Source organism: Tasmannia lanceolata, unplaced genomic scaffold, assembly GCF_043159265.1.
Source record: "Tasmannia lanceolata isolate RefF3 unplaced genomic scaffold, GAP_Taslan_0.1 ptg000023l, whole genome shotgun sequence".
NCBI lineage: Eukaryota > Viridiplantae > Streptophyta > Magnoliopsida > Canellales > Winteraceae > Tasmannia > Tasmannia lanceolata.
Window position 1 is genome coordinate 11,626,717 of NW_027518700.1, and position 26,251 is coordinate 11,652,967.

General features: G+C 44.7%; 1 protein-coding gene across 1 annotated transcript; it reads left to right on the forward strand.

Annotated features, from left to right (window-relative positions):
* The first annotated feature begins 549 nt into the window (after positions 1-549).
* Positions 550-6,565, forward strand: LOC143856541 (transcription factor bHLH35-like). The gene is made up of 5 exons (XM_077366793.1): positions 550-681; positions 1,531-1,699; positions 3,319-3,558; positions 4,319-4,489; positions 6,288-6,565. Exons 1-5 carry the CDS (start codon positions 611-613, stop codon positions 6,375-6,377), a joined length of 741 nt encoding a protein of 246 aa, XP_077222908.1. The 5' UTR covers positions 550-610; the 3' UTR covers positions 6,378-6,565.
* Positions 6,566-26,251: the final 19,686 nt, after the last annotated feature.

Here is a 26,251-nt window from a genome sequence, read left to right on the forward strand (position 1 = left end):
AGAGAGGGCTGCCAATAAAAAAAAAAAAAAAAAAAAAAAAGGGAAAAAGATATTCTCATGCCCATGGATTCAATTATGGCACTACACCCTTCACTTTATACTTCTCTAAGGAGATTTATTGCCTTTTTCTCTCCTCATTCTGGGAATCAAAATACCACACCCTTGGAATTGGATACCGATACCGATTCCCAATTCCCGTAATCCAAATTCACCTCGAGAAAACCGAAAGCCATTTATGTCTAGGTTTTCTTAAAAAAAGAAGAACCCTAGATTTTTTTCCTTTATAAAAGAGGAAATTAAAGAGTATCCAACTTCACTATCATAGTGCGAAAAAGAAGTAGAGTATTCAAAGCTGCTTCTTCTGTTCGCACTGGGTGCAACGACGAGTGCTGTCTTAGTCGTTTGGCCTATACATACGCTGCCTTAGTCGTTGGGCCTACACGGTCTTTTCGACCCTTGATCCAACGGTCCAGAATCTTTCTCACGAAGCTGGAGTGCAAATCTTTCTCCATGTGGCTCTTGTTCTTCTTTATTCTTCTTTCTCTCCCTTCCTCTTTTTATATAGAAGCCCCCATTTGGAAACAAAGACACCACCATCAACACAGCAAGAATGGAGAATAACGAGGAATACAAATTATACTGGGAAACCAATATGTTCTTCCAAAACGAAGAACTCGACAGGTATTCAAAAAATCAGTTCCTCTTTTGTTTCATTCATGGGTATGTTTTGTTACAGTTTCAATTTTTTCAGTACTTCTGAGTTGGGTTTATTAGAACTCAAAAGGTTATTGATGGTTTTATTTTTGAATTTCTTTAAAGAAGTTGGTATTTTCACCTCCTTGATTTGATGTCTTCCACCACCCCATACTGTCATGTAAGGTTGCAACTTGGGTTGGATTTTACCCCACCCGCATCGGGCCGACCCGAAAATTACCCGGGTCGGGTTTAGAAATCATTGGTCTTGGGTTGGTTAGGGTTTTAAGTTGAAAAACCCGATTCAATCTTGGGATGGATAGGGTTTAAAGAAAAAAAACTAGAAACCCGGCCGACCCGACTCTAAAAGTTGTAGTACAACTTCCTTAAAACATGGCGAATTATTTTCTAATATATTGATATATTTGTCTTCATTGAGCTGGTCATGTTTGTGATGTGAAAAATAGTTATACACTCAGTTGATATAAATCTAGAGACTTTTGGGAAGTAAATTTATCATTTTCTACGATCTTTGAAATTAGTCATTATCCAAGCTAGATAATAAAAAGCCGACTCCACCGACTCGACCCGAACCAACCCGAGGAATTATCTTGGGTTGGGGAAAACCCAACCCGACCGACCCGAGATAATTTCTTAGGTAGGGTAGGGTAACCTGACCCGTCCGAACCAAGTTGCAACCTTAATGTCATTTTCAGTTCATTGGGAATCGTAAAAGCCAACAAAACTTGTAAAAATAAAAGGTATGGGGTGGAAATATCAGATTTTGAAATAGTATATCGAAACAAGAATTTTTAAGGTGTGTTGTGTGTTTTGCAGTTGGGGAGTAGATGAGGCAATTTCTGGGTATTACGATGATTCAAGTTCTCCGGATGGTGCTGCTTCTTTGGCGACCCCAAAGAACAATATTGACTCAGAGAGAAAAAGAAGGAAGAAGCTCAATGATAGTCTTTATGCCCTCAGAGCCGTTGTACCCCGCATAAGTAAGGTAGGACGAAAAATTACAAAATAAATACAAAAGATAAGACAAGGGCAATGATATTTTCACCCCTGCAGTGCTCATTCGCTCCCCTTTTAACTTGATTTGACGTCAAAAAGTGTTAAAGTTGCCCACTTTTCAAGTTATAAGGGGGCGAATGCGTACTGCAGGGGGCCGGGTGAAAATATCATCGCCCTAAGTCCATAGGCGGTTTGGATCAACCTATGGTGTGGGCTGTACATTCCATTTTGAAAGATGTCCCCGTGAGGCCGTTAAGGAAGAGATTTCAGATAAGGGGGTGAATTTATCACCGGCCATTCAAATATTGCAAAAACAAAAGAAAAAAATTTCAGTCTACTGAGTGTATTCTTTTGTAAGTATAATACATATGGGGGAATTTGATTGATCAAGGGCTAGGCTTGTCCTACCATGGTGGGGTCGACGTCAATGGGCTACACTTATGGACATGGCTTTGACACATCCATGAGGGACACATGGTCCGGGAAAATGAATGTAAGAATCTTTTTAGGATTTCTATCAAATACTACGTCGGAAAAAGGAGGGTACCACATATGAAATGATTTTGAACGGGAAATGATTTATTCGTTCACTTTTCTTCTCGGGGCCACTCTCTTTCAGTGTGAAAAGAGTAGCTATAAATACACTAGAAGCACTGAAAGAGAGTAGCTATAAATACACTAGAAGAAGAGTGGTTGGGGAAGAAAAGTAGGAGAATTTACATCTCACTAGGGAACACTATAAATTATTTTGGACCCATCTCTTCACCATGGTTTTAAATTTCGACCGAAATCCGAAATTTCGGTGGAGACCGACACCGCAATCAATCAAAACCGAAACTCATTTATTTCGGCCGAAATTTTGGTTTTTCCGAAATTTGACCCAAAAAATCTGTTTTTTTTAATATTAATTTAATATTTCACAGAAATTTTGACCGAAATTACCGTAATTTCAACCGAAATTTAATAATGAATAAAATATTGGGGAAATTTTGACCGAAATTTAATAATGAATAAAATATTGTTTTCGGGTTTTGTACCAACCGAAATTTCATTTCAAGGTCCGAAACCGGTGCCGAAACCGAAATTTTAAACCTTGCTCTTCACTACAATGGATTGTGTCTGAAACAACCCTACAAATTTTGCCACGTAGGAATATGCTGTTTATTTTATCAAACTATAAGGGTAATTTTTTCATAAAAAAATGTATATCTTTGAAATATTAGGGCTGTTTGGGCATCTCCGTCTTCCTAGCACCTGTGGGGCCTTTTCTCTTCCTCGTCTTTTTTTTATTATTTATTTATTGTTAATTAATGAAACCTTTTCTTTTCTTGTGTATGTTTTATAGAGATTTTATATGGTGTAAGCCCTTATACTCCCGTATTTTTCTAAAAGTACTGTACGGCCTGAACACCGTCGGATGATCGAAACCATCCATTTGATGGGCCATAACATAAATAGGTTGTGCCTAAAAAATTATTTAATTATGATGTTTTAACCGTCCCATCTAGAGAGAGAATATTGTTCTACATTTTTCCACACTAAGTACAATTAAATAGATTTTGACTATGATTAATTGATTGGTTGAATTGAATAATTGTACGGGGTTAGATGGACAAAGCATCAACCATCAAGGACGCAATCAAGTACATTCAAGAGCTTCATGAGCAAGAAAAGAAGATCCAAGCTGAGATTATAGAGCTTGAGACTCTGAAACAAAAGAAAATACCCATTTGTGATATTGAACACACAAGCCTCTCCCTTTCTCAATCAAAGAAAAAGAGAACGGATCAAAGCTGTGATTCTAAGGTTACTGGAGGACAACGAACGGCTACCATCGAAGTCCTAGAAGTAAGTTGTACAACTTTTTTGGAAATTGGAATAGGAAGCCGACTCCGATTCCTAATTCCGGTAATCCAAACTAGGGGTGTAAACGAGCCGAGCCGAGCTTGGCCAGGCTCGGCTCGGCTCGTTAAGCTCAAAAGCTCGGCTCGGGCTCGAACCAGGCTCAGCTTGGCTGGGCTCGGTCACGCTCGCGAGCCTTACCGAGCTCGGGTTATATTAAGTTCACACCCCTCATCTTCCCTGGACAGCCCTATCTAGTGTAATTTGACTACTTTTTTTACACTATGGGGGGTGGTCCAAGTAACAAATGGGGTTCCAAAAATGAAGTGACATATTTTGCCTTCCCCTTTCACTCCCTGGATATCCCTTTTAGTGTATATATTAATATATAATATATATATTTAAATATATTAAATTCTTAACGAGCCTTAACGAGCCGAGCCGAGCCTAAATCGGGCTCGGCTCGTTAAGCTTAACGAGCCTGGCAAGCCGGCTCGGCTCGGCTCGTTAAGGATTCGAGCCGAGCTCGAGCCCGAGCCAAAATTGACACCCTTAATCCAAACACAGCCATATATAAAGTAAAGATTCGAGTTCCATTTTTCAAACAAAGTGGTGCAGTTATCAATTCTTTTATTATGTAATTTTGCTTAAATGTGACATTAGAGTCTAGTGTGAATGTTTAATCCCTCTTAATTACCCAAATAATAGAAAGGATGCTTAGAAGTAAATAAATTTACTTATAAAAATATTTTTGAATAAATTGCAGCTTAGGGTTTATGAGGTGGGAGAAAGGACATCGGTTATTAGCATCACTTGCAGTAAAAAGACAGATACGATAGTAAAGCTGTTCAAAGTTTTTGAGTCTTTGAAGCTTAAAATCATTACAGCAAATATCACTGCTTTATCTGGCAGGCTTTTGAAGACTGTTTTCGTCGAGGTAATTTTTCCCAATATAATAAATTCCATTACTCTCTATTATAGTTACCCAGGTGGGAAACGAATTTGGGAAGCTAAACGTGAAACGGAAATGGGAAACACATGAAAAAATATAACTGAAACGGGAAACGAGAAAATAATAAAAAATCATATGAGAAACATCTTAGGAAACACATTACAAGCGTTTCAGAAACGATAAAAAAAACACACCTGAAACACAAAGAAAACATGGAATATATGGTTTTGTAGATTTAAATTTGTTAATTTCAAATTTCTATTTGATTTTTCTTATTTTTATTCTTATTGCAATGTATGCTATTGTTTTCTTTTTTAATATTTATTCCACAATTTTTATGTGTTTTTTCAAAAATGATTTTCATAAGTTCCACACATATTTCCTACATGTTTCACCTGCGTTTTCTACGAGTGTTGCATACGTTTATGAAGCATTCCACACATGATTTACATAAGTTTCTCATATGTTTCCCGTGCATTTCGGAAACATTTTTCCAATATTTTTTATCATGTTTCGGAAATATTTCCGAAATGCTGGAAACACATTTTACGGGAAACGAGTCTCACTCGTGAGAAACACGTTATAGGGGAAACAGGTTTCCCACCTGCCGAAGGAGTTTCGGGCAACTATGCTCCCTACTTTTGCCTCTTTACGAGTGTGTTTGGCGTACCGTTTGAAATAGCATTTGAAACGGCATTTTGCCAAACGGTGTTTTCATGTTTGATTGGCCAGATCAAAATGACGTTTTACACGGCAAACGGAGGTATTGTATATTTGGTTGCAAATGTCCCAAAACGGAGTTTTAGTGGTAAAAAGGTGTAAAAATGAGTTTTGGTGAGGGCAAACACGTAAAAACCCACAGCTCAAGTTTTGCAAATGGACCTCCCCCCCTCCATTTGCAAAACGCCGTTTTGAGGGTTCAAAACGGTGTTTCAAACAGTGTTTCAAACGGTGGCTACGCACCCAAACACTCCCAAACGGCCGTTTGGCCCCAAAATGCTGTTTCAAACGCCAAACGGTGTTTTAAACGGTATGCCAAACACTCACTACAAATGCTAAGTAAACATTCGCTCTTAGGCTCTTTTCTATCAGCCACTTTTTCGTCACTACACATGCCACATGGATGTGACAGGGACCGTTGAACTGACCTATGAAAACACGTCTGATCCAATTCTTCAAAATGACAAAAATACCCTTGCTTAGTATGAAATGATATATTCTCACCCTTTTCTTTGCAGTACCACCTCCTTTAAGTTTAGAAACTAAAAGGAGTAATCTTGACGGGGGAGAATATATCAATTCCCTTGCTTAATTTTATTTTGAAAAGGGATTTGCTAAAATCAGTCACAAAAGGATTTTCAAGTCTGGTCTGTCGCACATCAGACCAGCCACCTCGTTAATGAAGACAACAGAGGTGGCTGGTCTGATGTGCGACAGACCAGCCATGTTGTCTTCATTAACGAGGTGGCTGGTTTGATGTGCGACAGACCAGCCGCGAAAATCCTTTTGCGATGGACGCTAGCAATTGGTTGCTTGGGCCTTTCCTAAGGAGAAATCATGACCTCTTTGGACCTTACACATGGCGAGGGGTTTGGATCTCATCCGTTGATCCTACTTGTAACCACAAGTCTAACATTTGCTAATATGAGGTGTCAATAGCGCTGTCCAAATGGGGTCTTAACCTCTTCACCTACCTATGAAAGAAAATAAATAATTTAAGAAACTAAGGTTTTCTAAATCAACTCTTGTAAGATTTGCTAATTTGAGTAAATTATTTGGTCAGGCTGATGAAGTAGAAAAAGCTCAACTGAAGGAGAAGATTGAAATAGCCATAGCAGATTTGGATGTGCCCAAAAGTTCTATAAGCTTCTAGTTCAAGGAAAGGAATCCTAAGTTTTCTCTCCACGTGTATTTTCGTCATGAGAGGCTAAACTTTCTACATTCAGCTTACCATAAGGAGCCATCTTGGCAATTGTATTGGAATGCATTACTGAAGTCATGTACTCACCATTATATTTTCAATATATTTTGCTATTTCTCTACCAGTGATAACGAAACAAACATGGCAAAATTCTATACCCTTATGACCCCACAATACACATAGCATGTGTTGGGGTATGGTGTGGGACCCCCGTTTTCCCTCTTTTTGTTGAAAGGTTAAAATGATTGCTTGTATCGTGGATGCATTATATTACCATGCTTCGTGGTCTATATCGTCCCTGAGGCATATCATTATTGATCTAAGTCTTTGCAAATGAATCGTCTACCAAAAGCACAATGTACCCCCATTAGAATCAAGGTAGATGCTCTCCAACAATGAAACCCTTTATGAAGTGAAAGGACAGCAAGGCACCAAAACCCTCAAGAAGCCAGCACAAGCAAGATGAAGGCAAGACAACTCTTGCAGAGGCACAACAGTCCTCATGAAGGCATAGCAGCCCTTAAGATGGCACAATAGGCCACATATATCCACAGAAGTTCACACGAGGAGACAAAAGATCATACTAATATTGCACCACAGTTAAATACCACCCACTTGAAGCAGCAGCTCACACGAAGCAACAGTTCACACCAAGACTACACAACGATCCACAAGAAACTGCAACACAAAAAAGACTATCGTAATCCTCTTCCTGCTTTATTGCTCCACAGTTCCATTTCCAGCTTCTTAACAACTTTGTTTTGAAAGGATAACAAGAAATAAATAAGAAGAAAAGAAAGATACAAATGGGGAAGAGGTTACCCTTCATACAATGTGTTCCAGCTTCTTTATTACACCATCACTTTGTTATGAACAAGGTTTTAAATGTCGGTTTCGGTGACCACCGAAACCAAAATGTTTCAGTTTCGGTGGAAATTTCGACCGAAATCATGTAAAATTTTGACAAAAAATTCGTCTTTTTAAAAAATTTCACCGAAATGTATAAATTTCAGTGGAAATTTTGGTAAATTCGGTAGAAATTTCAGCACTTGTGGTGGAAATCTTTAACATTTCAGCAGAAATTTTGTAAATAATGGTGAAAAATGAAATTGCGGAAGAATTTTGTGGAAATCATGTAACATTTCGATTCAATGTACTTTCAGTGTTGGCCCTGGCCGAAATTCAAAATTTCATATTTCTTTTTGGAATGTTACAGTCATCTTATCCATATTTGAGTTAAGCTGTATCATCAAGTTTGGAATGTACAACCTTTCCCATAAAGAACATGTCATCAAATGTGGAATGACACACAACAACTGTAAACATCATCGAAACATATCAAGTGCCTATCTTAGCCAATAAATGGAGATTCAAAAAAATCAAAATAACATGGATGTAGGTTAAGTCCTATCTATATAGACTTTAACCCCATCTCCTCACAGTTTTGAATATTCGATCTTTGGTCAGTACCTTTGTGAGAGCATCAACCATATTATCCTTCGATCGCACATCAACCAAAGTGATAATACCTTGTTCTGTAAGATAATACAGCGTGGCATGTTTCAGCCTAACATGTCTCCTCTTACCATTAAAGAGCGAGTTTTTTACAACCGTAATTGTAGCTTGATTATCACAGAACAAACTTAAAGATTTAATCTTTAAATGAGTCAATCGAATGTCGAGGATCAGATCTCTTATCCACTCTGCTTCATCTCCTGTAGAAGTTAAAGCATAAAGTTCTGATTCCATAGATGACAGAGCAATACAAGTCTGTATTTTGACTTCCATGCAACAACGGCTCAACCCAGTGTAAATACATAACTACTGGTAGATTTACTGTCTCCTAATTCTGAGCCCTATGATGCATCAGAATATCCTTCCAGGATAGGAGGATGGCCATTATAACATAGAGCATATCCTTGAGTACCCTTAAGGTATCTCATTAGCCTCATAAGGGCATCTGAATGCTCATGGCCAGGATTACTAGTGAAACGACTCAGCAATGCAACTGTAAAGGCTATGTCTGGCCTAGTTGAGACTACCAATCAGTTTAGAATAATCTAACTGATTCACAATGTCTCATTCATTAGAGATCAGCTTCTTAGTATAATCAAATGGTGTCTCAATCGGTTTACACTCACTGTATCCCCATGTAGAAAGTAGTTTTTCAATACTATGGGCTTGGCTAAGAGTAATCCCTTGCCTTTCAAAACTTACTTTCATACCAAGAATGGTGTCAACCACACCAAGATCTTTCATGTGGAATTCTTTAGCCAAAGCGGATTTCATGTCACTCACTAGAGAGAGATCGGAACCAAGAATCAACATATCGTCCACATACAAGCAAATAATCGCAACCTTATTCGACACAGAACGAAAGTAAAGGCATTTATCTGAGTAACTGGTCTGAAAACCAAAGCTCTTTACTACCTTGTCAAATTTTTGATGGCAGAATTTAGGTGCTTGTTTAAGACCATACAAAGATTTGTGTAACTTACAAACTTTGTTCTCCAAACCTTCCATGACAAACCCTTCAGGTTGGTTCATGTAGATTTTCTTTGTGAGGTCTCCATTAAGGAAAGCCGTTTTTACATCCATTTGATGCACAACATACTTCTCAATAGAAGCAAAAGCAAGAAGAATTCTTATCGTTGCCAAATGATAGACCGTTGAGTAAATATCAAAGTGGTCTATCTCCCTTAGCTACTAAACGTGCTTTATACCGAGCTATGGATCCGTCAGGATTAAGTTTCTTCTCCAAAATTCACTTACAGCCCACAGTCTTAGCCCATTTTGCAAATCGACTAGATGCCAAGTTTGATTTTGTAACAGAGAGCTCATTTCATCATAAACAGCTTCTGCCCACAACAAAGAGTCCCGAGATCGCATCGCTTCCTTATAGGATGATGGATCATTCTCTAAATGGTAGGTCACAAAGTCCTCACCAAAGTTCTTGGGGACTCTATCTCTTGTACAAACTCTTAAAGGTTCTGATTTAAAAATCAGTGTAGGGCAGGTGTTAGAAATATTCTGTTCAAACTCTACATGCGATTTAGAAACTCTAATGCTTCAAAATTGTTAGAGGAAATTAGGTCAAGCAAGAGGTTGCTCGAAGCATTACACCCAAGGTATCTAGTTTGGAATACCAAGTTTGTTGCCTCCTGCCCCTATATATAGAGAGATACACTAGGGTTAATGACTGGTTAATGGACTCTAGCCCATGTAGGCCCACTACACCGGTCCATTATCTTATTGGGCTTATATTAGAATATATATGGGTTATATTATATACCCAACAAAAACATCATGTGAGGCACCTGAACTTAAATTAGTCATCCAATTAGGATAATCTGAAAATAAAATTAGTAAATCACCCAATTATGATAAATTCATGGAATCATAACCACAAAAGTTGGATTTAAATTAAACTTCTAATTCATTGATCCAATACAAATGTTAAAGTATAAGAGGTGGCTCCTAAAGTGGAACTTACAATAGAGAGATCTAAATAAGAGATTTCTAAGGGAGAGCGAGAGAGATTTGCAGTGAAAATGAGAGAGATAAGAACAATAAGTGACGAAGAAATCAACTAGCAGTTTGGGCTTTATATTGTAAGGTTTTTCCCAAGGAAAAGTTTTACCGGAAAATTTACTTACCGAAAAAATTGTCAGTAAAAGTTTTCATGATGGCCAAACTTGCCGGGAAATCTCCACAGATGGGAAGGTTTGGAATGTCACTATGTCAGTATTCGAGAAAAGGAACAAGTGCAGCTCCGTTTGGTTGCCAGAATTTTTTTGGTTCTTAGGATTTTTGTGGAATAAAAAACTTCCTGGGAGATTGGTTGGAAAAAAAACTCCCTGGAAGTATCCCGGCAAAATAAAAATCCCATGTTTGGTTGAACGGACTATGGTGGGAAAAAAAATGCTTTGTTTAGTTGCTTGAATTGTTGGGAAGAAAAAAAAAGCTTCTGCAAGCTTTTTTTTGGTTACTGAGATTATTTTGGTTCCTGGGACTATTTTTTTTCCTTCCTGGGATTTTGTGCGGGCTTATTTTGGTTCCTGGAACATATATGGGTTATATTATATACCCAACAAAAGCATCATGTGAGGCACCTGAACTTAAATTAGTCATCCAATTAGTATAATCTGAAAATAAAATTAGTAAATCACCCAATTATGATAAATTCATGGAATCATAACCACAAAAGTTGGATTTACAAATGTTAAAGTATAAGAGGTGGCCTCCTAAAGTGGAACTTATAAGAAAGAGATCTAAATAAGAGATTTCTAAGCTAGAGCGAGAGAGATTTGCAGTGAAAATGAGAGAGATAAGAACAATAAGTGAGGAAGAAATCAACTAGCTGTTTGGGGTTTATATTGTAAGGTTTTTCCTAAGGAAAAGTTTTACCCGAAAAATTTACTTACCGAAAAAATTGTCAGTAAAAGTTTTCATGATGGACAAACTTGCCTGCAAATCTCCACAGATGGGAAGGTTTGGGATGTCACTATGTCAGTAGTCGAGAAAAGGAACAAGTGCAGCTCCGTTTGGTTGCCGGAATTTTTTTGGTTCTTGGGATTTTTGTGGAACAAAAAACTTCCTGGGAGATTGGTGGGATAAAAAACTCCCTCGAAGTATCCCGGTAAAATAAAAATCCCATGTTTGGTTGACCGGACTATGGGGGAAAAAAATGCTTTGTTTTGTTGCTTGAACTGTTGGGAAGAAAGAAAAATCTACTGCAAGCTTACTTTTGGTTACTGAGATTAGTTTGGTTCCTGGGACTATTTTTTTTCCTTTCTGGTATTTCGTGCGGGATTATTTTGGTTCCTGGGACTATTTTGGGCCCACCAACCAAACGTGGGTTTCCTGCGGAAATTCCACAAAAGTCCCAATAATCAAAAAAATTCCGGCAACCAAACGTATATTTCATGGAAAAAACATTCCTGATTACCAACCAGCCTAAAGAAAAGGTCATATCTAGGTTATAGGGTAGGGGCCCACATTCATTCAGCAAAATGGTTGTACCCTTCATGGCACTTCAAGATATGAGGAAAATGTCCCCTGTGATATTGGCATCTTACCAAATGAAATACAACTTTTATTAGAAGCTACTAGTCTCTAAATAAAGGCTCGAAACGCTTGATTCTGAGTAAAATATAGGAACAATTTTGTCCTTTTAGTACCTCTGATGGCAAATTACTATGTTGTCAACTCCCTACTTTCTGCATTGCGTGACTCACTGTTCATTTTTAAACATTTTTCAGCACAGGCTAAAATATTCTCCAAGGGGTATGCCGTATGCGACTTACCCCACTCTGGGGTAAATCATTTGACTTATAACCACTGGAACAATCACCACTTTTTGTAGCGGGTAAATGAATATTTCGCCCTTATTTACTACCACCGGAACAAACTCTTAACAAAATGAGGAGTGTCATTATCAGAACAAAGCAAGTGTGGAGATTTCTTGTACATAGTCGTGTTGAAGGGAGCTACTTCATCTTATCCATTTGTTAATTAATCTTGGGAAGTGATACATTCGCCCCTTTTTTTTAACTTGGAACAACCCCTTCTACTGTATTTATGACTACTACTTGAGAAGCTTCCCTTCACATTTGACTACTCCGCGAACACATTACGAAAGCATTTCACACAAGATACACTATGATTCATGACGCTTTTAATTATTTATTTATTTTTTGGCTAAGCCCCACCACCAAGCTATGTTTAGTGCTCTACGCGTCACAAGTCGCCCCAGTGTTGCTTATTAAATGGGCGAAAGTAATTCATGATTAGAAAAGAGCGTCCATCGGCTAAAAAAAAGAAGCTTATTCTATACCAGAAGTTATAAAAAATATATGAAAGTGTCATATGCATGCCCCGATGTTATTTAATACATTACAAAAGCATTTTTATCAGAACTCTGATCCTTCCCCGGATGAGCGCGACGTGGGAAGCGGGCCAAGGGAAGGAGGACCTCCCTGACATCACTACCAGTGCTAGGGCTGCAACTAGGGTCGGGTCGGGTTTTTTCACGTTGACGCAAATTTTTAAGGAAAATTCTCGTTTGGCAAGGCAACTCAACTCATAGAAGCAGAAATTACACTCACATTACACTTGAATCAAACAATGATGTAATTACACTCAAATCACACTTGAATCAAACAATGTTGTAATCAAACAATGTTGTAATTACAATCAAACAATGCTGAATCAAACACTTGAATCAACTCAACTCATAGAAGCAGAAATTACACTCACATACAGTAACAGTGGGGGTGTGGGTTTTCACTTTTAACTTTGGGATAATTACATTTACACTCCCTCTAGTTTCTGACACATCCACTTCCACCCCTATAGTTTAAAACGTGACAAATACACCCCTGTAGTTTCAATTTGTTCAAGGTTTGCCCCCTCAGCTAAGGTTCGACCATAGATTGAAGGGTTAGGATGATCCGATGGAGCTGATTTTTTGGGCACACCGTATCTATGTCAGGACCCATCAAATGAACGCTTTGGATCATCCAAATAATGTGGGCCCCTACCCGAATCCAAACACTACCAAAAAATCATCCAAATAATGTGGGCCCACATTGTTTGGATGATCCAAAGCGTTCATTTGATGGGTCCTGACATAGATAGGGTGTGCCCAAAAAATCAGCTCCATTGGATCATCCTAACCCTTCAATCTATGGACGAACCTTCAGCTGAGGGGGCCTATCTTAAACAAATTGAAACTACAAGGGTGTATTTGTCACGTTTTAAACTATAGGGGTGGAAGTGGATGTGTCAGAAACTAGAGGGGGTGTAAATGTAATTATCCCTTCAACTTTTAAGTAACAATAGAAGAAAATGTACATACTATAACTTATGTAACTCGGGTCGGGCCCCTTCAAACCCGGCTCGACCCGAGATTCATGTGGGCTTTTGAATGCTGAACCCGGCTCGACCCGAAACCGATGAAACCTGAACCCGACCCAGGCTATTTTCGGGTCGAGTCGATGCGGGTCGGGTAAAACCCGGCTCGAGTTGCAGCCCTAATCAGTGCATGTTCGTCCATCCACTCACGTGATGACGTATGGCCACCAACAAGTAGGGGTGCAACTTGGGTCGGGTTGAACCCGAATTTGGGTCGGGTTGAACCCGAATTTGGGTTTGGTTTTTTAAAAATCGGGTTGGGTTGGGAAAAATCAACCCGAATTGGAAATTGGGTTGGGTTGGGGTGTCGGGCAACCCGACCCGACCCGAAACCTGATTTCCAATTCTAATATGTATAAAATTTTTACTTCTATGTTTGTTTTGTCATTATATAACTCAAATTTAGAAAGAAATAAAAAACTTGGTGAAAGTTGTCCTAATTAACCCTCTTGTTGGGGAACATCTAATGACTAGGATGAGATGAAAATACAAAAATAAAATGGAGAAATCAAACAAATGGTGAAATCGGGTTGGGTCGGGTTGAGAAAATTACAAATCGAGTTGGGTCGGGTTGGAAATCAGGTCGGGTCGGGTCGGGTTGGAAAAATGGGTTCCTTGGGTTGGCCTCAACCTGACCCAACCCGACTCGAGTTGCACCCCTACCAACAAGGGACATGCCCAGCTGCTGCCGTCTATAATAACCCAGTTAGAGCGACCACCGGATCCCACACTACATGAAAAAGGACATTCATCGACGTTCACGAGTGTCGGTCAAAAGTTGTAAAAACGTCGGTGGAAGTAACACGTCCACCGACGGTTTTGCATAAATGTCGGTAATTTTAGCGTGCTTAAAGCCTTTTACCGATTTCTGGCCTAAAGCCACGATTTTGTCTGCCACCTCCTTAGCACGTGCTCTCATGAAGGAAGTAAGGAACCTTCCTTCCACTCTTACAACACAGAGATTGGGCCCTCATTCCATGAAAGCCAATCAGCTTCTCCCAAGGACCAAAATACACTGTATATAATCATCATTATCCTTCCTCTATTGAGGGCACGACAGGTCGCACCCACACCGAGCCACAATGCAAGAGGCCCCCTCCTCACTAAAAGACCCCACACTCAAAGGTAAATGGTGACAAATAAGGCAAGAAATATGACTCTCTGGTTCCATTATTGCTTGGCTCTTCTCCGTTGTGCAGAATTCTGACTTGAGCGTCAAAGTGGTCTCCCGGAACCACAACTCTGGCCACCTAACGCTTTCTCTATGAGCACGGGCTTATCGCTTATCGAAGCTCTACGGCTCTACCGGTATTTGGTAAATCGTGAAATTTCTAATTTTGCCAAATACCGGTTTCGGTCCAGTTGAGCTTTTGGATTTCGGTCGAAATTTAAAACCATTGTTAAATCACGTTATAAGTGCAGGGGGAGTGAAAATTTCATCTCCCTTTTGATTTCTCATATTGATTTAATTTTGTTTATAATAAGCGTCAGCAATGTCAGCATTGCTGACGCAGAATTCCTGACGTAGCATTGCTGACGCATTTATGTCTAGGTTTAATTAAAAAAGAAGAACCCTAGATTTTTTTTTTTCCTTTATAAAAGAGGAAATTAAAGAGTATCCAGCTTCACTATCATAGTGCGAAAAAGAAGTAAGAGTATTCAAAGCTGCTTCTTCTGTTCGCACTGGGTGCAACGACGAGTGCGGTCTTAGTCGTTGGGCCTACACGGTCTTTTCGACCCTTGATCCAACGGTCCAGAATCTTTCTCACGAAGCTGGAGTGCAAATCTTTCTCCATGTATCTCTTTTTCTTCTTTATTCTGCTTTCTCTCCCTTCCTCTTTTTATATAAAAGCCCCCATTTGGAAACAAAGACACCACCATCAACACAGCAAAAATGGAGAATAACGAGGAATACAAATTATACTGGGAAACCAGTATGTTCTTCCAAAACGAAGAACTCGACATGTATTCAAAAAATCAGTTCCTCTTTTGTTTCATTCATGGGTATGTTTTGTTACAGTTTCAATTTTTTCATTACTTCTGAGTTGGGTTTCTTAGAACTCAAAAGGTTATTGATGGTTTTATTTTTGAATTTCTTTAAAGAAGTTGGTATTTTCACCTCCTTGATTTGATGTCTTCCACAACCCCATACTGTCATGTAAGGTTGCAACTTGGGTTGGGTTTTACCCTACCCACGTCGGGCCGACCCGAAAATTACCCGGGTCGGGTTTAGAAATCATTGGTCTGGGATTGGTTAGGGTTTTAAGTTGAAAAACCCGATTCAATCTTGGGTTGGATAGGGTTTAAAGAAAAAACCCCCGACGCTAAAGTTGTAGGACAACTTTCTTAAAACATGGCCAATTATTTTCTAATATATTGATATAATTGTTTTCATTGAGCTGGTCATGTTTGTGATGTGAAAACATAGTTATACACTCTGTTAAGCCCAAAATCGGTTAACAGATATGACAGTGACGTAAGAGCCGAGCTGGAGGGCTCGAGGAGGTGAAATGGAGGGTAGAGTCCTGATTAACTGTGTCCTGCACAGAAGCAAACGAGGTCAGAATGGCCGACCCGGAGTGTACTCCGGACAGACCCTTCGACACTCAAGTCAGTAAGAGCCGGAGTCAAGGGGTAGTCTTTAGTGTAGTGGGTAAGAATTCAATACCCTGATTTATGAGCTTTGGAAGCCTTTTTATAGGGAAAGTTTGGGGTAGGGGGGGAGTTAATGCCCCAAAGCCGGTGTCGACTAGCTATAGGTTCAGGTTCACCTACTCCGAGGGAATTACCAAACTACCCCTGCTGACGTGGGTTCTGCAGTGGGCCCTCCTCTAGCCACGTGTTGGAAGCTAACAGGCTGCTGCGTTTTTGCACCCCATCAGTTGCCCCCCAGTTTTCCAAGTTATTATGGTGACTTGGGGAAATGTGGTAGAGTACATTTCTGATTGGAAGTGGTCGAGGCTCGGCCTGTGGCAGTCCCAATTCTGAAGCAGTCCGGAAATTGAGGCAGTCCGGATTCTAGGGCAGTCCGGATTCTGGAGCAGTCCGGAGTCTGGGGCAGTCCGGAATCTGGAGCAGTCCGTATTTTGGAGCAGTCCGCATTCTGGGGCAGTCCGGATTTTGGAGCAGTCCGGAGTCTGAAGCAGTCCGGATTCTGGGGCAGTCCGGAATCTGGAGCAGTCCGGATTTTGGAGCAGTCCGGATTCTGGGGCAGTCCGGAATCTGGAGCAGTCCGGCTTCTGGGGCAGTCCGGATTTTGGAGCAGTCCGGCTTCTGGGGCAGTCCGGATTTTTGTCAGTCCGGCTTAAGTCGGACTGCTTTTTGTCGTTTAGCGGAACGCGTCATATCCAGTCCTGCTTGGGCCGGATTGATTTTTGTCGTTTAGCCACCCAGTCCTGCTTGGGCCGGACTGCTTTTTGTCGTTTTGCGGAACGCGTCATATCCAGTCCGGCTTGGGCCGGACTGCTTTTTGTCGTTTTGCGGAACGCGTCATATCCAGTCCGGCTTGGGCCAGACTGCTTTTTGTCGTTTTGCGGAACGCGTCATATCCAGTCCGGCTTAGGCCGGACTGCTTTTTGTCGTTTTGTAAGCCGGACTGCTTTTTGTCGTTTTGTGGAACGCGTCATATCCAGTCCGGCTTAGGCCGGACTGCTTTTTGTCGTTTTGTGGAACGCGTCATATCCAGTCCGGCTTGGGCCGGACTGCTTTTTGTCGTTTTGCGACCCAGTCCGGCTTAGGCCGGACTGCTTTTTGTCGTTTTGTGACCCAGTCCGGCTTGGGCCGGACTGCTTTTTGTTGTTTTGCGACCCAGTCCGGCTTGAGCTGGACTGCCTTTCTCCGCACGAGCATTTGTATGACTCCCCTTGGTCTTTTAGAGGTACGCGCGTATTTTCGCTTACGCCCTTGTCTCGAAGTCTGCGCCCGCCATTAATAAAAGACACGCGGCACCACTCGGGCGTCCTCGAAACGTGTGCCCTTCATTTAATGCACACCGCCTCAGAGAAATCTATAAAGAGTGGGTTTTACCTTCTCATTTTCACTTTTTACCTTCTCCTCCTCTTTTTCTCTTTGTCGGTTCGGCGAAGCCCAGTTCGGCGAAGGCCAGTTCGGATCGTGTAGTTTTGTCAACTGCGGTGGATTCAGGAGCATTCAGTGTGATCCGGTAATTTTTCTTGAGCGCGTCTCATTCATTTCTTTTCCTGCTTTCATGTCTAGTAGCTCTAGTTCTGAGTCTGGTTCGGGGGAGTCTTCTTCTAGTAGTTCAGAGTTTAGATCGTTGATTAGGACCGAGGATAGGCCTACCTGGTCACCAGCCCCGAAAATGGTGACTGTGAATATTATAGGTAGTGATGAGGAGGTGGAGGACGAGGCAATATTGGACTTGAACACCGCTCTGCTTCTGATGGATAGCTATGTCCAACAAGGGGGGAGTGTTGGTAGTGACGCCGGCGAGGCGTCCACAACGTTTCACCCGGGCCGGGCCGTTGAGGTCGTGGCAAGAGCCCGGATGGATGCCAATCCTAAATACAACATACAGGCTCTCAATGAGGAGAACTACCTGGACGAGTCCGCCATGGCAGTGATTAGGGATAAGTACTGCATCCCATCCAGGTTTGGACTGAGGGAGGCGAAGGAGGGAGATAGAGCCTGCAATGAAAGCTCCGACATTTGCATATATGACGAGTCACTGAGGGCCGGACTCAGATTTCCTCTGCACCCCTTCTTCGCCTCGGTGCTTCAGCACTACGGGCTGGCCCCGGCCCAGGTGGCGCCGAACTCATGGAGGCTGCTGACGGGGTTTGTATACCTCATTCAGGGCCGGCTTCAGAGGAACTTGTCAGTACCGCTGTTCCGCGCGTGTGCGCAATTGAAGAAGCACAAGGGTGGGGGTTGGATTTACATTAGCTAGCGTCCGGAGATAAAAATGATCACTGACATTCCCTCCTCCATACACCTGTGGAGGAACAGGTTCTTTTATGTCGAGGACACGGAGTCCAGCGAGCCTTGGCCGGTCCCTTTGAAATGGGGAACCCCGGATACAGTCGCGATGAGTCGCAAGCCGTTCCTTGAGGGTGAAGATGCGAGAACCCTCGCTCTACTTCGGGAGGTGCTGGACCGGGAGGGGCCTGCTGATTGTTCAGACTTCCAAGGGGAAGAGGTTTTGGTTGGGTTGGGCCTTAGTCTGCGACCCGGGCACGTACGTAGATAGCCTCCTTTAAAATTTGTCTTTCCTTTTTTTCTTGTCTCTGACTGGTTTTGTTTTCGTCTATCTTTCAGAGATGCAGCAGCAGTCGTTAGTCGATAAGATGAGGAAGGGGGCCTTTGGGACAGTTCGTCAGGGCCAGAAAAGGAAGGCCCAGGAGACGGCGAGTCCGGCTCCAACCCAGGACCCGCCTCCCCCACCCAAGGCCAAGAGTTCGGTGAAATTGGTGAGTTCATCCGGCCGGGGCGCAGTGTCTTCGAGGACTGTGGCGACATCTGCTGGCACCCTTCCACCCCCGGCGAGGTCCGGAGATAACGTTTTTCGGCCAAATTGGGCCGTCCAAAAGACTGATACCGGCCTTGGAGAGAGCCGGGTAGCTGTAGAGATTCAAAGTAAATGTATTCTTGATAAAGACAAGCAACAGGTTCTCCACGAGCCGCCAGCTACGGCCGAAGAGGCCGTATTTTCTTCTCTTTATCAGGTAAGATGGCTGACGAGTACGCTCACTCTTTGTTCGCCTTCTACTTCGTTTACCTGTGTTAACACTTGCTCATCTGTATTTTATAGATCGGAGTGTACTTCAATGATCTTCGGGGGAAGAGTAAGAAATTTTCCGATGCTATAACCAAGTCTGAGGAGGAGAATGGGAAGCTGAAAAAGGATGCGAAGGAGCTGAAGAAGTCCGTCGAAAAATCTGCCGAGGAGATCAAGCGGCTGAGAGAGGATTTTGCCGCTCAGCTGGCCGCGCAGAAGGAGGAAGCGACGGAAGCCCTCAACGCTCAGAGGGAGAGAGCCCTATCGAGGCAGGCGACGGCCGTTCAGGAAAAGGAGGACGAACTCCTTCTTCTATCCAGTGAGGCCTACAAGATACGGTTTTTTGACTGCCTTGGGCAGGTCAAGGATTCCAATCCGGGCATTGACCTGTCGAGGATGGTTATACCTGACCCACCGACGCTTACTGGCGAGGAGCCGGCCACAACTGACGTACTCTTGCCCCCGGGGGCAGATTCAGCGCGGGATGGGGGCAATGAGGCGCCTTGAGCTCTCTTTCTCCCCTTTTTTGGCGATTTCTTGATTCCTTTTTGTAACGGCCTCTTAGAGGCCAACTCTTTTTTTTTTTTGTAACAGCCCGTTGAGGCGTCACTTTTGTAATGGTCCTCTGAGGCCCCAACATATGAATGGAAAGCAAACTTTTATTGTCTACCTCTTCTATGCTTGTCCGTCTCTAGTTTATACTGCTTGGCCGTATGCTGCGTAGCTATCGCTCTAGGTAGGCGTCATGGACTTAGGTTGGTCCTGACGTGCTATATTTTTCAGGAGCTTGGGTCTTTGCGTCCGGGCTGGTTCCGGACCAGGAGTGGACTCCCGGTCTTTGTGGAGACGAGCCGTGGCGAACCAAACGTCGAGTACCCTAATTTTAGTGAACTGGGTTTCGAAGGAGCTTTGGTTTTTGCATCCGGGCTGGTTCCAGACCAGGAGTGGGCTCCCGGTCTTTGTGGAGACGAGCCGTGGCGAACCAAACGTCGAGTACCCTAGTTTTAGTGAACTGGGTTTTGAAGGAGCTTTGGTTTTTGCATCCGGGCTGGTTCTAGACCAGGAGTGGGCTCCCGGTCTTTGTGGAGACGAGCCGTGGCGAACCAAACGTCGAGTACCCTAGTTTTAGTGAACTGGGTTTTGAAGGAGCTTTGGTTTTTGCATCCGAGCTGGTTCCGGACCAGGAGTGGGCTCCCGGTCTTTGCGGAGACGAGCCGTGGCGAACCAAACGTCGAGTACCCTAGTTTTAGTGAACTGGGTTTTGAAGGAGCTTTGGTTTTTGCATCCGGGTTGGTTCCGGACCAGGAGTGGGCTCCCGGTCTTTGCGGAGGCGAGCCGTGGCGAACCAAACGTCGAGTACCCTAGTTTTAGTGAACTGGGTTTTCCAATTTGACGGACACGAAGGCACTTGTAAAAAAAAAGGTTCTTTCATTCACATTCAGGAGATATTTACAAAGTCTTTTTGTTTTGTGCCGGCTACTTCGCTACTGATGGTATCTGCGAAGGTTCTTTGAGTTCCAGGCATGTGGTAGTAGTTGTTCCTCGAGTGTTTCCAGTGTATAAGTTCCCGGGCGAATCACCTCTTTTACTCGGTAAGGCCCCTCCCAGGTTGGGGAAAGCTTTCCGGCCTTCTTGGGTTGGGAGATAGCAGCTTTCCTTAAGACCAGATCTCTAACTCGAAACTCTCTAGGGCGTATCTTCGAGTCATGATAGCGAGATACTTTCTTCTTGTAGGCGGCGACTCTTATTCGGGATTCTTCTCTGGCCTCCTCCAATAAGTCAAGATTCGCGTGGAGCCCGTCACCGTTGAGCTGTTCGTTGAAGTTGGAAATTCTAGCAGACGGGGTGCCTACATCGACAGGTATTACCGCCTCTGTTCCGAAGGACAGGTTGAATGGAGACTCACCCGTTGGTGTGCGCGGGGTGGTGCGATAAGCCCATAGGACATGATAGAGCTCATCTGCCCATCGACCAACTTTTTCGTCCAGTCTTTTCTTGATCCCTTGCAGTAGGATTCGGTTTGTGACTTTTGTCTGCCCGTTGGTCTGTGGGTGTGTTACGGAGGTGAACCTCTGCTCAATTTTCAGGTCAGAGCAAAACTTCCGAAAGTTTCGGCAGTCGAACTGTTTGCCGTTATCTGTTATCAAGGCGCAAGGAATCCCGAATCTGCAGACCACTGATTTCCAGAAGAAGTTCTGTACATTCTGCTCGGTGATCTGGGCTAGAGGTTCGGCCTCCACCCATTTGGTAAAATAATCAATGGCCACTACTACGAAGGTCCGCCTTCCGGAGGCCGGTGGAAAGGGGCCCAAGATATCCATCCCCCAAATCGCGAAGGGTAGCGGGCTGATGATTGGAGCCATGGATACAGCAGGCTGATGGATGGTGGGGGAGAACTTTTGGCATCTCTCGCACCTCCTGACCAGGGTTAGGGCATCTTGTCTCAGGGTCAGCCAGTACAGACCTCTCAGCAAAACTTTGATCGCCAGGGCCTTGCCCCCCAGGTGCTCTCCGCAAATACCTTCGTGTGTTTCTTGCAGGGCGTACGCGGCGTCGCTGGGCCGGAGGCACTTTAAGTATGGCAGGGTGTAGGATCTTTTGAACAGGCTCTCGCCATCGAGTGAAAACTGGGCTGCCCTTTGGATCACCTTGCGGGCTTCTTTTTTCGCCTCGGGTAGTTTCCCACTACGTAGGTAGTCGACGATCTCGTCCATCCAGCAGGACTCGTGCTCTACCTTCATGATTTCAGTGGCCTTTCTCTCGATACTGGGTCTCTGTAGGAACTCCATACATATATTCCTGAGAGTCGTGTATCCGGACGCGGCTAGCTTAGATGGTGCATCTGCTTTTGTGTTCTCTGCTCTGGGGATTCTGACGACCTCGAAACTTTTGAAGTTGGTCGATAACTGTTGGACCAGGGAGAGGTACTTGATCATACGCTCGTCGCGGGCTTCGTACGTTCCCTGAATCTGATTTGTAACCAACTGGGAATCACAGTAGGCTTTCAGCCTTTGGGCCTTGACTTGAACGGCGAGATTCATCCCGGCGAGGAGGGCTTCGTATTCTGCCTCATTATTAGATGCGCGGAATCCGAACCTTAGGGCATAATCTGCGGTGAAGCTGTTTGGTCCGGTGAGAATCAGACCGGCGCCACAGCCACCCCTGTTCGAAGACCTGTCCACGTACACTTCCCAGAGGGGCTTGGTGGCTGATGGATCCTTTTCTGCTGGCGCGGGGACGATTTCTGCTTCAGCCTCATCCGCCGCTTGCTCCTCCTGAGTTACTGACTTTTCCATAACTGGGGTTTGAACAATTTCAAATTCGGCAGCCTGTCGGGGGATGGAGCATTCAGCTACAAAATCTGCCAACACCTGAGCCTTGATTGCGGGCCTGGGAATGTAGCGGATGTCGAATTCACTCAGTTCCACGGCCCATTTAACGAGTCGCCCCGAGGTGTCCGGCTTATGGAGAACTTGCCTAAGCGGCTGGTCAGTAAGGACCTTTATCGTGTGAGCTTGAAAATACGGTCTCAACTTCCTGGCCGCCATTACCAGCGCGTAAGCCAATTTCTCGACTCGCTGGTACCTTATTTCAGCATCGTGTAAGACCTTGCTAACGTAGTAGACCGGCTTTTGTTCGCTGTGATCCTCACGAACTAGGACTGCTGCCAGAGCAAGGGGGCTTATAGATAGATACAAGAGTAGCTCCTCACTAGGCTCAGGCTTTGTCAATAGCGGTGGAGAGGACAAATATCTTTTTAACTCCTCGAAGGCGGCCTGGCATTCCTCTGTCCAGGGCGCGGTCTTAAATCCTTTGATTGCATTGAAGAAAGGGAGACACCTCTCCGCAGATTTTGAAACGAAGCGCCCCAGCACGGCTATCATCCCTGTCAGTCGCTGCACTTCTCTGATGGTTTTGGGCGGAGTGAGCTCCACCACGACCTTGATTTTTTCTGGATTGGCTTCTATGCCTCTTTGGCTAACCATAAACCCCAGGAATTTTCCTGAGCTGACACCGAATGTACACTTGGTGGGATTGAGCTTCATCCTGTGCTCCCTCAGGACTTGGAACGTTTCTTCCAGGTCGGAGACATGATCTTGCGTACTCCGGCTTTTGACCAGCATGTCGTCAACGTAGACTTCCATGTTGCGGCCGATCTGAGTCCGAAAGAGTTTGTTTACGAGCCTTTGATATGTGGCCCTGGCGTTTTTCAGGCCAAAGGGCATAACACGGTAGCAGTAGGTCCACTGGTCTGTTATAAAGGAGGTCTTCGGGATATCTGACTCATACATTCTGATCTGGTTATATCCGGAGAAGGCGTCCATGAAGCTCAGTAACTCGTGACCTGCAGTGGCGTCGATGAGCTGATCGATCTTTGGGAGCGGGTAGCTGTCCTTGGGACAGGCTTTATTCAGATCAGTGAAGTCGACGCAGGTTCTCCATTTCCCATTTGCCTTTTCTTACCAGGACTACGTTTGCCAACCAGTCCGGGTATTGGATCTCTCGAATGAAGTCGGCTTTCAGGAGCCTCTCCACTTCTTCTTTGATCGCCTGCTGCCTCTCGAGGGCGAAGTGTCTTCTTTCCTGCTTTACTGGCCTGCAGGTTGGGTCAACACCTAGCCTGTGAGTACTGACCTCCGGATTAATACCGGGCATGTCTGCGGAGGTCCATGCAAAGACATCTGCGTTGTCCTGAAGAAATTGGGTGAGGCTGCGCCGGGTGCCGTCGTCTAGAGAGGAGCCGATCTTAACGACCTTTTCATCATCATCTCTGCACAGGGGGATGGAGATAAGGTCTTCTGCGGGTTGAGTTCCCTGAGCTTCGCTCCTCATGTCGAGTAGCTCAATCGGAAATGACTCTGTCGCGTTTTTGCCTTTCAGTGCCATTGCATAACACTCCCTAGACTGCGGCTGGTCCCCCCTTACTTCTCCAACGCCGTTGGGCGTAATAAACTTCATCTTCTGGTGATAAGCAGATGCGACAGCGCGGATCTGGTTCTTGCCCGGCCGTCCTAAAATAGCGTTATAGACCGAAGTGGCCCGCACTACTAGGAAGTTGACCATGGCGAAGGCTTGGCAGGGTGATTCTCCGACGAGGACAGGAAGTTCGATCTATCCCTCAACCTTGACTACCTCTCCCGAGAAGCCGAAGAGATCTGAGTTTGCCCGCCTTAGGCAGTCGTCACCTATCATCATCCTTTCGAAGGCGTGGTAGTACAGGATGTCGGCTGAACTCCCATTGTCTACCAGGATTTTCTTCAACTCCCAGTTCGCGACGAGCATGGTTAGGACTAGGGCGTCGTCATGTGGTAATATCAAGCCGTCGAGGTCTGCATCAGAGAAGGAGATCTCATTCTCCGTATTCATCTTCTTGTCGCATGCGTGCACGGTATTGACTCGGCGTGCGTAAGCTTTTCGCGCAACGGATGAGGTGCCACCAGCTGCCGGACCGCCCATGATTGTGCCGATGACTCCCCTTGGTTGGGAGCGGGGTACTTCTGGTTGTGGACTAGGCGGTGGAGGAGATTGTCTTCGGGCTGGGGGCGGTTGAGACCGCCGAGGACTCCGGCCTTGGGGACCTCTCTCCTTGGGTTCGTTCCTGTGGGTGTCACCTCGGACATACTTTTTCAAATAGCCTCGGTTGATCAATTGCTCGATCTCCTCCTTCAGCTGCCAGCAGTCGTCCGTGTCGTGGCCGTGGTCCCTGTGGAAACGGCAGTATTTTGACTTGTCTCTCCTGTTCCCCTTGGAGATCATTGGGGTTGGCCACTTTATGAACTCCTCTCTGCTGATAGCAGCTAGTATGTGCCTTCGGGATGTGTTGAGAGGGGTGAAGTTTTCCTCCCTTCTTTGGGGAGACTTGTCTCTTCTAACAACCTTGTCATCCCTACGCGGGTTAGCAGGGTGCTTGTCTCGGTTCATATCATCAGAGGCCCTCCTCCGATTCGAGTCCAGAGCTGTCAAAGTCTCTTCTACCGAAATATATTCCTCCGCCCCAGCCATTAGGTCTGCTAGGGAGAGTGGATTCCGGCGAGCCACTGCTCGGCGGAAATCATTAGATCTAGCACCTGCGAGAAGTGCGTTTGTAGCGGCCGAGGGGTCTAGATTTGACACTTGAAGCGCCTCCCTGTTGAATCGGCTGACGAAGGCTTTGAGAGGTTCATTATCCTCCTGCCGCAAGGCCATTAAGGATGCTGTTGTTTTCCTTGGCCTGCGGCTGCTCATGAAGTGGCGGACCAAGTCTTCCCCGAAGTCATCGAAGCTGCTGATGGAGTTCGGTCTTATCCTTGAGTACCAGTCCCTTGCTGCACCTGTCAAGGTCGTCGGGAATGCTCTGCAAAGGAAGCCATCTGACGCACCGTGGAGGAGCATCATTGTTCGGAACGTCTCTAAGTGGTCCACGGGTCAGTGGTCCCATCATACTGCGGAATAGTTGGCATTTTAAATCCCCTGGGTGCTGGGGCGGCCATGACGTCGTCGGTGAATGGCGTTCTGCTCGTGAACGCCTTAGAAACAGGCCGGCTTTGATCTTTAGCCAGCTCTTCAATTCTGTGGTCCATCTCTTCTATTTTCCGCAGCACCGAGTCAACTCTACGGTCTGGGGACCTGTTTCTTTCCGCAAATGGGCTCGCCGCGGAGCCGGAGTGGCTTTCCGGACTTCTACGATGGGACCGGGATTTTGCCTGTGGCACGCGCTCTTCATGAGCTCGGTGCCTTTGCGGAGAGCGAGATCGCGACCTTCGACGGTGGTGCGGCTCTGTCTGTGCGTGCTTGGCCGTGGGGTGATGGACTTGTCTGGTGGAGTGGTGAGTTCGGTCCTCACCATGGCGCGACGACTCTCCCCTATGGATATCTGGCCTCTCGGGGACAGGTCGTGGAGCTTCCGGAGGAGGTTGGGGGGGCGCCTGGAGTAACTGCTGGTACTGCCCAACGAGAGCTGTCATTTGCCGAAAGAGGGCTTGAACTTGCTCTGGAGTGGGCATGGGGTTGAGGTGCTCCGAACGAGGCTGGCTCTGTTCGGCCGTAGCAGAAGCTGGCACCACCAGCGAGGCGAGTCGCTCACTCCGAGTCCTGCCGGGTAGCACGGCTCGGGTAGTCCGTGCGGTTGGCACTCGCGCACTCTTGCGCCCTGCCATTTTTGTAAAGTGATTGGAACAGCCTTTAGTTCCGAGGT

What these genes read in the sequence shown, in the direction of transcription:
- LOC143856541 (XM_077366793.1), top strand. Translation starts at nt 611, where the DNA reads ATGGAGAATAACGAGGAATACAAATTATACTGGGAAACCAATATGTTC. An exon ending in CAAAACGAAGAACTCGACAG is followed by an intron (nt 682 to 1,530) that starts GTATTCAAAAAA and finishes TGTGTTTTGCAG; the next exon opens with TTGGGGAGTAGATGAGGCAA. An exon ending in TTGTACCCCGCATAAGTAAG is followed by an intron (nt 1,700 to 3,318) that starts GTAGGACGAAAA and finishes GTACGGGGTTAG; the next exon opens with ATGGACAAAGCATCAACCAT.